This window comes from Rhopalosiphum maidis, chromosome 4, assembly GCF_003676215.2.
Source record: "Rhopalosiphum maidis isolate BTI-1 chromosome 4, ASM367621v3, whole genome shotgun sequence".
NCBI classification, from domain to species: domain Eukaryota; kingdom Metazoa; phylum Arthropoda; class Insecta; order Hemiptera; family Aphididae; genus Rhopalosiphum; species Rhopalosiphum maidis.
The window spans coordinates 25603131-25616038 of NC_040880.1; the positions used below are offsets into that span (position 1 = coordinate 25603131).

General features: G+C 32.9%; 1 protein-coding gene across 4 annotated transcripts; it reads left to right on the top strand.

Annotated features, from left to right (window-relative positions):
• Positions 1-353: 353 nt before the first annotated feature.
• Positions 354-12388, top strand: LOC113550405 (histone acetyltransferase KAT6B-like). 4 transcript variants are annotated; one of them, XM_026952206.1, is made up of 14 exons: positions 354-1089; positions 2839-3539; positions 3599-3829; positions 3892-4085; positions 5114-6360; positions 6962-7062; positions 7140-7406; positions 7473-7604; positions 7769-7892; positions 7954-8121; positions 8188-8399; positions 8455-8876; positions 8960-9176; positions 9266-12388. In XM_026952206.1, the coding sequence occupies exons 2-14, from the start codon at positions 2844-2846 to the stop codon at positions 11819-11821; spliced, it is 6567 nt and encodes a 2188-aa protein (XP_026808007.1). In that variant the 5' UTR covers positions 354-1089; positions 2839-2843; the 3' UTR covers positions 11822-12388. The 4 variants fall into 4 exon arrangements, with proteins under 4 accessions (XP_026808007.1, XP_026808009.1, XP_026808010.1 ...); XM_026952208.1 differs by having other exon boundaries at positions 2839-3515; XM_026952209.1 differs by having other exon boundaries at positions 357-1089; positions 5114-5211.
• The last annotated feature ends 520 nt before the right edge of the window (positions 12389-12908 follow it).

The window sequence follows — 12908 nt, forward strand, 5'->3', positions numbered from 1 at the left end:
AACTTGATAAAAATATGTCGTCCGTTTCGTGCGGCAAATAAATTTAAATAATACATGAAAACAATAACAATAAGTACGTTTGAATTGTTTGAAATTAAAACGACACGCCATAATTTGTAGTGTTTGTACGAGCAAAATGTACGACGTTCCCTTGACCATAATATACAGTTGTGGTTCCGTAGTTAGTAGTTAATGCGACAGTGCGACGACGTCAGGGTCGGCTGGTTGCGATAACGTTGGTCAACCTGACGAGTAACCACTATTAACCACATCCGGAATTGTAAACTACCACAACGGCCATCTTCGGCGAAATGCGACTGCGCGCCACCGCCGCCACTAGCGTCGTACTACTGTCTACCGGCCGTACCCGCTACCGCTGGCGTACGAACTGAAACATCGAAAAACCCCGTACTGACCGTACTGCGCGTACTCCGTTGAACCGCAGCTTCAGTAACAGTGAACGAGCGTGCGCATGTCCTCACGCGCGTGTTCATGTATCCTATAAACGAGGATTACTGTCGGGAAACCCAACGCGCTCCAGACGATCGAACAATTTTATAATTATTATTTCAAATTTCGATGTGCAGAAGTGCGGTAAAGACGGGAATATCTCTCTAAATTGACTAGAATTGATTTCATTTCGATACACCGCTGTCTCCTGTGTCGAGCGCGCGAAAAATCGTCGGGGTTGCGTCGTGTAACGGTTTTCGGGCGCGCGTTTTGATAAATATACCTTTGGGTCAAGGTTTACGTCTTTTTGTCAGGCGATAGTGCGTCGGACGCCGCCGCCTTCGCCGTTTGTCCGCGGCGGATGTCGACGACGACGACGACGACGAAGGAAACCGCGACGACTGTGAACGGACCTTCCGGTTCGTCGCCGCCGCCGAGCGTGTGCGTTTCGAACGACCAACGAATGTGCCGGCGCCACATTTCGCGCGTGCGTGCGTGCAAGCGACAATAATAATAGTAATAACATTTAATATTATGTGCAATAAAGCCGCTGCGACTTCAACTACGCAGACGGTCGGCGGTGTTGTTGCGGACAAATCCGAATATCGTTATTGCGCAGTATCCGTCGTCGAATAATAGGTGAGTGTTATGTTGTTGTAGTTCGTACCTAATTTGTCATCGTCGTTGGTGTTTTTACCATCATACTCAGTCCCCCCGCCTCACAACGACGTACATTTTTACCTTGCCTTTAGATAGTAATGACCAATGACCGCGGGTGCGTATACTGTCGTATTTAACTATTTAATAATAATAATACTCATATACGGTGTGCATTAAATGGGTCAAATATTTGGAGGGAGCGGTTCTCATTCTCCTCGGCTGTGTTGTTATGGCGGGGTGAAGGGGTGTTTTGTTTTGTTCCCTCTTCCCGTCCCCACCACACCCGTAATCATCGCAAAATGGCCGCAACCGTATCTTGTGACTTGACGGACTGCCGTTCACGTCGCTGACTTTTCATTGTTGTCACTCATCGATTTAATTTTTCAATTCCGCTTCAGTCTCTACTATCGATGCCAATAAATAGATGTTATCGTTGTATTGGTTTTTGAATAATTTTTGTGTGATAGACGACAAAAAATATACTAATAATCTCCCGCGTCGATATCCCCCGGTCACCACCTCCTTTCCATTAACAACGAATCCGATTATCACTTCGCGACCGTGATAGTAGCATACGATTCTGTATATTTAGTAGTAATAATAATAATAATAATAATACGATTTCTTTGTGATACGCCGTCGTGTTGTCGGTCTCTCTCTTTTCGTTCGTCTCATACACTACACACTACAATACACGATATTACATAAAAAAATATACCTCAAATTCGGTCTTATTGTACCCAACTTTTTCGATTAATTTTAGATCATATCGTCGGTCTATTTCGTTATGGACATTTGCTCATCATCGTCGAAACGTTTTGCTTGTGAGTTGTATCTTTATTTTCTACATTTATCTATGTTTTTACATTATCCTCGTACTAAAATCATAACTGTTTAAGATAGCTTATATAGGCAGGTGTTACAACAGGTATCGCCTCAAAATATGACAATGTTCACATAGGTACTGCTTCATAAATATCACATAGTATGTATCAATAAGTTATTTCCAGACAATAAAGTTTCCTATCTACCATCACACTATATCAATATAGTGATAATAGGCACATAATATTACATTTCATTTTTGATGGTTATTATTAGTTTTTCTAACGTAATATTATGTTTATTATTTTATCCAGAATTTTATCAGTGAGTCTCCCTAATCATTCTTATGTTTTGAACAAGTAATTTTCAATCCTTACCAGTGGCACTCGTTTGTTATGACACAATTCATAAATTATTATTAAAGGTCCTTATCACATAATATTATTCTTTAGTTACTGGATCAGTTGCTGATTAATTTAGTAATTTATAAGTATATATCCTTAATATTAGTTGTCCATTTCTAATTGTAATTTGTACTTTAAATTTAATTAAAATGAAGTCTACGCTCCTACACTTATTAACCTTAAAGGTTATACCTATACATAACCTCAAAAGATTAAAGACAAACAAATTTACATTTTTTATTTATAATTTATAAAATTGTCCTTGCAAAAAATTAGTGATAATCAATTAAATTATAAATTGCACATTTTTTTTTTTATTATTTCATTTTTTTCATTTAGGTTTTTTGTTATATAAGAATTTTTCTGAATTTGTTAAGTAAATTAATTAACACATAATGTAACTATGGTTTAAGTTATTAATATATACTTAGTAACCTAGTAAAAATTGATTATTATTGATTTGATTTTTAAACTTAAAATGATTTTTTCTATTTTTTAGAAAAAATGAAGGAAAAAGAAAACACTAGTGTGAGCTTCTCCCAATGGCAGACATGGGTTTTGGAAGCTGTAAATAAAATTCGTGGTCAAAAGCAGCGGCCATCCTTGGAACGTATTGTAAATGCAATACGTCAACATCACCGTTATCCTGTAGGGGATATTGAAACACAAATTGAACGATGTGTGGAAAGTGGCGCAGTGTTAAAAGTCTTCAACAAAGGCCAAAATACTTATATGAACCCTGGTGGCACTGCAAATCGTAAATTGATTATTAATGCAGACACTGATTTAACTAAAATTGTAGTGAAAGTAGTTGGCCAATTAGATGAAGAGGGTTCATCATATAAAAACATTGATCGTTACATTCAGCATGCCTATTCTATAGAACTTAAAAATGAAGGATGTGACTTGACTTCATTACTTAAGTCAACATTAACCAAAGCAGTTGATAAGGGCTTATTGGTGTTGGATGGAAAATTATACAGGTTACCTGTTAGTCCAGACTCCACTACATCATTGATCGGGACTCCAGTTTTAAAATATAGTTCTGGAAGAAAAACACGATTGCTTAAAGTAGATTCAAATGAAATTGAAACAACCCCTCTTTCACTCCGTAGAGCTGGGAGAAAAAGGAAGAAAGTATCTGTTTGTGATACTAGTTCACTTACAGATAATGAGGCCAGTGACAAAGAATTAAATAAAGTATTAAAGGTCTAATATTATTTCTTTCAGTCTTAATTAATATATTGTAATTTAAACAGGCTTCTGGGAATATTTGTGCTGATTGCTTAGGTACATCGGCCAAAAACCAATGCGGCGAAGCAGAACCGTTAAAACAATGTCGAGGTGGTTGTGGTGTTTCATTGCACCCTTCTTGTTTAGCTAGTAAATGTAAGGGTCCTTTGACTACCTTGTTAGCTCGTGGTTCTCGGTGGTTTTGTCAGGATTGTAGAACATGTTCAGCAATTCCATCGTGTACAGTGACTGAACATGTAAGTAGAATTCAAATGAAAATAAAAATCATAGGCAGGTACTAACTTTGATTTATTTATAGATGTTTTTATTAAATTGTGATACATGCGATCGAGGTTATCATATGCAATGTCTACAACCTCCAGTTGTAGAAAAACCAAAATCGGCATGGCGTTGTTCATTTTGCTTAGACCATCATGATACTAATGTTTGTATGGAAGTAGAACCATTTGAAGAGCGCAGGGGTAGGAAAAAGTCTAGTCTCAAAAACAAAAGGTATGTAAATAAATAAAATATTGATACTTATACTATTTTTTTTTAAAAAGGAATATGGGTTTAATTTTTGTAATATGCTATTTCTTGAAATTATTATATTATACTATTGTTGTAATTATTAAATTATAATATTCTTAATGTTAATATTATTTTTTATATAATTAAACAAGTGTAATTTAATAAAAACATTGATTGAAGTATTCATGTTGGTTAACATTGCATATTATTCAATACATTAATATGGATACTAGTTGACAAATTATAGATGATCTGCATCTATAATAAAAAAAAGTTATTGTTTATTATACTTCTGTTATGAATGATTCTAATTCAACCCAGTCATTTTTTAAACTACTTTAATTATTAAAAAAAAAAAAATCTAGGAAGTTGCTCTGCTGTTTAGTAGATGTGGAGTGTACTTTGACGTTGTGAACAATGAAAAACAAATTTGAAAATCAAATGCTTATAAAATTTAATTGTGACTGTATTCATGATGTTTTTTAATTTCTGTTAGAAAAACTTTTGTGGATTCTTGTATAAAATTGTCAAGCTACATTAAAGTTTAAATATGAAAAAAATTGTCGTAGATAAATCTAATGAAAACTAATAAAATAAAAAATTTAAGATATATATAACTAATTTAAAAAAAAAACCTTAATACTTTTATTATTTTATAGTGTTTAGAAAACATAATATTAATATTTAGTGAAAACATTAAGTTGCTACAGGGTGTTTGTTTAAAATTATTTCAAAAACAGGTTTTGCCTAAATATTCCTTTATTTTAATATTGAAAATTTTCCTTTATTGTATATTATGTAAAATTACCAAATTCCTTTAAAGTTAAACATTTTGAATCATTTTATTGACCATAAAATTGTTTGAAGGCACACTAAAAAAAAAAAAACACATTTTTGTAAATCAACCAATATATTGTTCTATTCACTGCTCAGAATCTTAAATAGTTTAAATATTTTATAAAATCTAATAATTATTGGTTTTTTTTTAATTATTGATATTACATTTTTAGGTCAAGTCGTCGGAGTCAACATGTAAAGGCGCAAGATCTTAAACTTGGAACACCATCCACTTCCAGTTCAATGAATCAACGTGATGTCACGGAAGACGGTAATGTCTCCTCTCCTGACTCCTCGGCTCCCCCCTCTCCCGTTCCGATTAGCGGCAGTGTGCGGCGGGACAATGCTATCTCCAAGGAGAAAGCAAAATTCTTTAGGCAAAGTGCTGCGTTTAATGCGCGAGGTGTGAACGGGAGAGGATCTGGTGTGCCGAAAGTCAATGCCCCCTTAAACATGCGCCTTAGTTCTAGTAGCAGCGATAGCTCTAGTAGTTCGAGTTCAAGCTCGAGCAGTCGTAGTCGCAGCAGCAGTTCAAGTAGCACGAGCAGTAGCTCTAGTGATAGTAGTAACAGCTCTAGCAGCAGTAGTAGCAGCAGTGCGCATGCTTGTTCTCTTTCTGTGCGTCCAAGCCGGCCCATATTTCCTCTCCCGAAATGTCTCGCCGCAAGGAATGCCGATTTTAACAAAAGTCCTTCAAATTTGTCCTCTAAAAGTTGTAATTCAACATCTGAATCTGTTCAATCCTCTAAAAAAAATGATCACCGTTCTAAATTAAGTGATAAGCAGAATGATCCTAGTGAAATAAAAAAAGTAGATAAAATAAATGATCAATGTAAAGTAACCCCTAAAGTTTTACTAAGAGCACCAAAACTAATTGCTAAAGTTAATTGTTCACAGCCTAAAATTTTTCCACTTTCAAATTCTAAATCAGATAATTCAGATACACCCATTTCTCTATTCAAACAATTATTGACAGATAATTCAGATAAGCCATGGGGGTTTGCTGCTTTGGCTGCCAAAGCTCCCATTGTTGAACCTATAAAGCCTGAAGTCTGTAATAAAAAAGATAAACCTATTGCTGGATTTATTCAATTGAAGGGTTTATTTGATGGGTTAAGTCATTTCTATTCAACACCATTACAATCTCGTACTCGACCTAGAAATGAAAAAGATATAAAATCGTCCAGCAAGACTGATCTGAAAGTCACTTGTGCTGATAAAAAGTTTAAAGTATCAGAAAAACAACAATCTCCTAGTTTTTTGGTTAAGTCAGCTGTTTCATCTAAATTAATGGAAACTAGAGAAGTAGTAGAAATTGGGGGTGATAAAATATTAAATAATGAAAACTCCTTAGACAATTCTCCTTCCGCCTTCCGTGACCATCTGTCCGTGCCGACGATACGTCCAGTCACCCGTTCCGGTAAGCAAGTTCCTCACAAAATCCTGCTAGTATTCGCCAGCTGCATAAATTACTACCATATTACATAAGGGCTTATATACATTTTAATCCATTGCATGCTATAGGTTTTTATTTCTGTTCTTTTGAGTCAATCAAGCGAACATATTATGTAGACGCTAAGTAATATATTACCACAAAATGCATTTGTTTGTTAAGAGCATATCAGACAGTTTTTAATAAATTAACAATACATTTATTAAATTCTATTTTTAATTTATATAATAATTAATACAATGGTTTAAAAATATAAAAGAATATTCTCAATTTTATATTAATACAAATTGTTAATAATTATTCAAATTAACTATTAAGTTCAAATTTTTTTAAAGAATAATATAGTTAAATCTGTCTAAGAGATAAGATCAGTTGAACACCATATTTTTTTTACAAATTGTTTACAAGATATTTGAAAATGAGCATATTAATGAATTATACCTATTATATTTTGAAACAGTTAATATGTGTTCTGCCATGCTCTTTAACAGTTTATATTAGTTTAATGCTGCAGTTAACATTTTTTGCTTACTAACCAGTCTTAATAAATATTAAATACTATTTTCAGTGCTGGAAAATATGAGCCGCCTTGTTGCATCAGACTTACCATCTGGAGTTTTACATGAAGATGTTGAAATTTATAAGGAGACAAGAACACGGGCAATGAGTGTGAGTTAAATGAAAATTTAAATTATTTATTTTATTTTAATATATTTTTAATTTTTAATTGATAATTGGCCTTGTAGAGTACAATACAAGCTCCAGAGTTCATTACATCTAACCATCCTGTAAGATGTCCTGCTGCAATTCAATTTGGTAAATATGAAGTAGAGACGTGGTTTTCATCTCCTTTTCCTCAAGAGTATGCTAGGCTTCCAAAATTATTTCTTTGTGAGTTTTGTTTAAAATATACTAAGAGCAAATCAGTTTTGGAAAGACATATGCATAACTGTAACTGGAGACACCCGCCAGCTACTGAAATCTATCGGCGTGGAAATCTGAGTGTTTTTGAAGTAAATTACTTGTATATTAAAAATTCTTAAAAGTTATATTACTATTTTTTTTTCTGTTATACATAGGTCGATGGAAATGCCAACAAAATTTATTGCCAAACATTATGTTTATTAGCAAAATTATTTTTGGATCATAAGACTCTATATTATGATGTAGAACCTTTCCTATTTTACGTTCTGACTAAAAATGACGGTTTTGTAAGTATATCTATTTTAACTATATTTTGCATTGTATTTTTTTGTTAAAATCATTGTAAAACAAAAATTTGTTGAATCTATTTAAACTTAAAAAACACGTATAAAAAAAAAATTGTATTTTTTATAGTTGTCTACTATTCTAATGTTTTAATCAAAATTTTAAGGGCTGTCATTTAGTCGGTTACTTTTCTAAAGAAAAACATTGTCAACAAAAATATAATGTGTCATGTATCTTGACTATGCCTCAGTATCAAAGACAAGGGTTCGGACGATTTCTTATTGAATTTAGTAAGTTAACTTTATGCATCCAGTTGTTTTAGCAAATATTAAATCTAATTTATTATTTTAGGTTATCTCCTATCTAAAATTGAAGGGCAACCAGGAACTCCAGAAAAACCTCTTTCCGACTTGGGTCAAGTATCATATCATGCATATTGGAAAGCTGTTATACTGGAGTATTTAGATAAACACAGAGACAGTGATTCTATCTGTATTAATGATATTAGTCGAAAAACTGGTAATTTAATTTTTAACTTTTCAACTTGTGAGTTAATTGTAACACTAATAAATAACTTTAATTCAGGTTTAATGAGACATGATATTACGTATACATTACAATCTCTCAACATGGTTGTAGAAATTTGTGAAAAACTGACGATTTGTATTGACTGGAATATTGTAGATGCTCATTTAAAGAGGAAAAATTTATCTAAACAAATTCCTATTGAACCAGAATGTTTAAGATGGACACCTCTTATGCCAGCATCTAATTTATTAGTTTCTCCAGATGACAAAGTTTGTTTTTCTTGAAACAAAAATAAACAATCATTATTAATCATTTTTTTTCTAGGATAACCAAGATCTTGAAGAACCTCTTCCAATTAAAATAGAAATAATCAAAAGTCCAATAAAAAAGAAGCGTATAGCAAGAAGAATGCCAATGATAAAGAGACGTAGGAAGATGGATAAGAAGAAGCGTAGATGTTTATATGGTGCAGAGAAGAAACCTAATTCTATTCAACCTGTTGAAAACATAAGTCTTGTGGAAGAAGAGGAGCCACCTGTGAAAAAAAATAAAAACGGACCTAAAAACATAAAAACAGAAGGGAAAATTATTGAACACCATTCAACTGATGAAAAGTCTGAACCAAAATCAAAATCTGCTGAAAAATCTATTGAAAATAAAATTATTGAAAAAATTAAGGAGGAGAGTATTGAAGATATCAAAGTTGAAATACCAAATCCTAAATCCCAAGCAAAAACTAAACAAAGGTATAAAAGTATTCATACTATATTTTTTTTTTTTATAAGTGTGCTTTTTAATTTATATTATAATTTTAAAAAATTTGTTTCAGCTTAATTTCAAATTTCCTTAAACGCGAAAATCCAGATACAAAAGTTACTGTTGTTCCTCAAAAGAAAAAAAAGAAGTTACCTCGAGGTAGATCACGTAAAAGACAAAGATCCAAAATCCAAAATGATAACACTGAACCTAAAGTCAAAAAGGTTCGAAACATTGAACCAGAGTCTCTTGAAATTGAAACTATTGATGAAAATATAGAATTACAGCCTGTGAGTAGACATTGTAGTACAAGTATTTTTTTATATATATGTTTTATAAATGTAAATCATGTTTAAATGTTTATTTTTATTGATATCAGGTGAAAAATGAGAACACTGATAATCTTGATGATGTCGATGATGTCGATGGGTTTAATAGTAAAGATGTAGAGAAAATTGAGGGAGAAAATGAAGTATCAAAAAAATCTGACGAAGAAGAAAAAGAAATATCCAAAACATCTGATGATGAAGGAGAAAAAGTAATATCCAAAACATCTGATAAAGAAGGCGAAAAAGAAAATCTACACGAAAATAATGATAGGAGTCCAGAAAATATAATTGAAGAAAAAGAAGACACAAATATAAAATTAGAAGAAGAAAAATTCATCGATGATAAGGTAGACCAAATTGATACTGATGTATTAATTGGAAAGTCAAAGAATGCTATTGCTGAATGTTCAAAAAAGAATACAGATTTCAAAGCTGACAAGATAACTGTTGATAATATAATTTGTTCTAGTACTAATGATGACAATAATGTTAATTCCAAGGGGGAAGAATTTGAACAAATTAAAAATCAATTGGATAGTAAAGTTAACATAGAAGTAACAACTAACAATGATGTTCTTAAACGCCCAAATGATAGAGAGTCTTATAATGTAGTTGATATGTGCAATGATGTTCCTAAAATAAAACCATTAGAATCTGAAAAAGAATCTTCTGACAAAGCTGTAGAATTCACATGCAACTTAGAAAAGTCTCAAAAATCTATTGCGGATGATGTTATATTACCAAAACCTAAAGAACAGCCTTGCAATATTATTTCACCTTTGGATACGAAGCAAAATGAAAATGTGCCAAATAATTATGATAAGACAAATCTCATTCAAACTGAAACAAAGCAATATAATGACCAAGTAGTTTTATCAAGTAAATTTAAAGGAGATTCTGTTGAGACTGATATACAAATATTTAATAATCCAGTACCATGCAATAATTTTTCCAAAACAGATGTTACTGCACAGTCTCCAATGTCTTCTGTTACTGATAAACAGTACAGTAATTGTTCGATGGTTACAAATGATTACTGTAAGCCATCGTCAGATTCATCACTGTTGTCAAATGTCAAACACTACAGTGCTGAATCATTGCCAAATGAATACAGTAAAGTGAGCACTGCAGTACTTTCAAATCCAAAACAATATGGTGAGACTTTAATGAATGAATATAGAAAGTTGGATATGCTTCAGCCAGAAATAAACAAGCAAATGTACAATAAGGAAGATTCTGTTGAGTACATGAAAAATTCTCAAGTTCTTCCAGCTCCTATTAATAGTTCGCAAGAAGTGTTTAAGGTTGTGGAGCAGTCAAAATCTAAAGTTTCTGAAAAAAATTATTCTAATTCAATTGTGACTGATCACACAATAACTGTGCCTAAATATGATATCAAACAAGAGAAGCAGTCTAAAAGGACAACTCCTTCACCAAAAACTGTGCCATATCGTTTGCCTGCTGAAGTGCCACAAGTAGATAAATCACGTTTACACGACTACTTGTCTCCTATGGGGTTTCTCAATTATCAAAAGATTAATAATTCAATAGCTATGACCCATCCAGACATTCCTAAAACAACAAAAGATATGTATGCAGACAAAAAAACTGATGCCGTCAATATAACCTTGCCAAAAGACAAAGAAGTAATGAACATGCCTAAGACTATGGACAACAGTCTTTTGTATTCGTCTGTTATGCAACAATCGCCATATACTGACCAGTCTATGATGCACTTATCACTCCATCACCATTTGGCCCATTCATCCCAGTATCATCACAGTCCACCTGTATCAGCTCAGGTTCCACCTCCTGTTCATCAAACAAAATCACGGAATAAAAAAAGCGAACAAAGAAGATTGGCTCAACAGAATCAAACACCTGTTGTACCATCTACCCAACAACCCACCCCTCCACCAATACCTAGCCATACACAATCATATCATCATCACCATCAAACAGCTACATACATGATGCCACAACCATCGCCCTCTAGTCCCTATCATCATTCTGTGATTCAACATCGAATGGGTCAACAAGGAGGTTCATGTTCGTCTGCTGACTTTTATTTGTCACATACTAACCAACATGCAGCAGCTGCAGCTGCACAGATTGCATCATGTAACCTTTCCAAACTTCAACAAATGACCAATGGATTGGACCATCACCGCAGACATATTTCTTCGCCTGCATCATCACCAGCCTCTTCTCCTGCTAACATGACTCCACCACCACCTGCTGCGTCTGCAGCTGCTGCACACTTGCTACAACAGTCTGCGGTTGCCTATCACAAATTGTATCAACAGGCTGGTCAGACCAATCAGTCAAGGCAGTATGGCCATCAAACACGCGGTTCTCCGGCGTCACCAAACGTTGGTCTCATGACAATGCAGTATGGTGCGCCGCCGCCGCCTCCTTTTAACGGTTACAGGGTAGCGTCGCAATCCACTCCACCACCTTCTGCTGCAAGTTATATGAACCAGACAACTGGACAACTACAGTACACGACGCATACACAAGATCCACACCATCAAAATAGTGTGTATCCAACTTCAGCATACAACGGCTCGTATTTACAACCTCTAAACGGGTCCATGCACAGATAATCTCTTGTTATTATTATTATTTGTATTATTAACTTTTTTTTTTTTTATTAATTATTATGATTAAAAGTTTGTTATTTACCATCATAACATAATATACTTTTTTATAAACATACGAAAAAGAAGAAGAAAAAAATGTTACCAGTTTGTTATAATAAGATGAATACTTCAACACACAAAATCTATGAAAAATCCATTTTATACTAAAAGAAAAGTGCATTTGTAACAGGCCGATTCTTATTTTTAAGTTATATTAGTTCACAAGCAGTATTTTTTTTAGTTGTGTATGCTATGCATTATTTTTATTTTTTTATCTATCACAACAATTTGTATTTATTTAATTATTATTATTTTTTTTCTGTTGATTGTTGAGATCAATTTTTAAACGTTATGATTCAAAAAGTATGTTAAAGGAACGGGTACGTCAAGTTTTTATTGTACAAAGTTCAAAGAATTTCCTTAGTTTGTAAGTACATTTTAAAACACTTGAAAGTCTAGTTTCAGCTTGTTATTTATTTTTTTTTACTGTAATTGTATAAAAATATACATAACTAATTTATTAAAAATTAATTTTCACTTGTTATTTTACATTGTTAATCTCTATCTATTTATCTGTTTTTTTAATGGTCTACAATTGAGGTAAAAGAACTTGAGAAATGAATTCATTATGTGATATTATAGTTGACGTAAAGTGATATCTTTCCTGTTAAATGTGTCTACCATCAAAGTCAATGTATATTAAAACCTTGATTTATGTTGTATTGCTGCAGAACAAATTATTTATTGACAGACACTTAATACAATATAAGTAAGTTAATCTTCGATTGACGAGGATGGAAGACTTAGTTTGTCACTTAGAAATATGTTAAATAACTTACTTATAGTAAGAATAAAATTAATATACGACGTTCATTTTAGTTTTTATATAAGTATTAATAAAGCTTTTAACAGCAGACCAGTGCTTCACTCGTAAAAAAATAGAGTTATTTAAAATAATGCACTCCTATTTTACTAATATACCAAATTTAATTGTTATAGCAAGGTATCTCCCCCTCAAAGACTTAGTTATACCTTCAAATCAACAAACCAA

Bases quoted from the DNA above. Each gene is read 5' to 3' on its own strand.
- LOC113550405 (XM_026952206.1), top strand. From the start codon at position 2,844: ATGAAGGAAAAAGAAAACACTAGTGTGAGCTTCTCCCAATGGCAGACA. The intron at 3,540-3,598 runs GTATTAAAGGTC...TAATTTAAACAG, and splicing joins GTGACAAAGAATTAAATAAA to GCTTCTGGGAATATTTGTGC. The intron at 8,122-8,187 runs GTAATTTAATTT...ACTTTAATTCAG, and splicing joins TGATATTAGTCGAAAAACTG to GTTTAATGAGACATGATATT.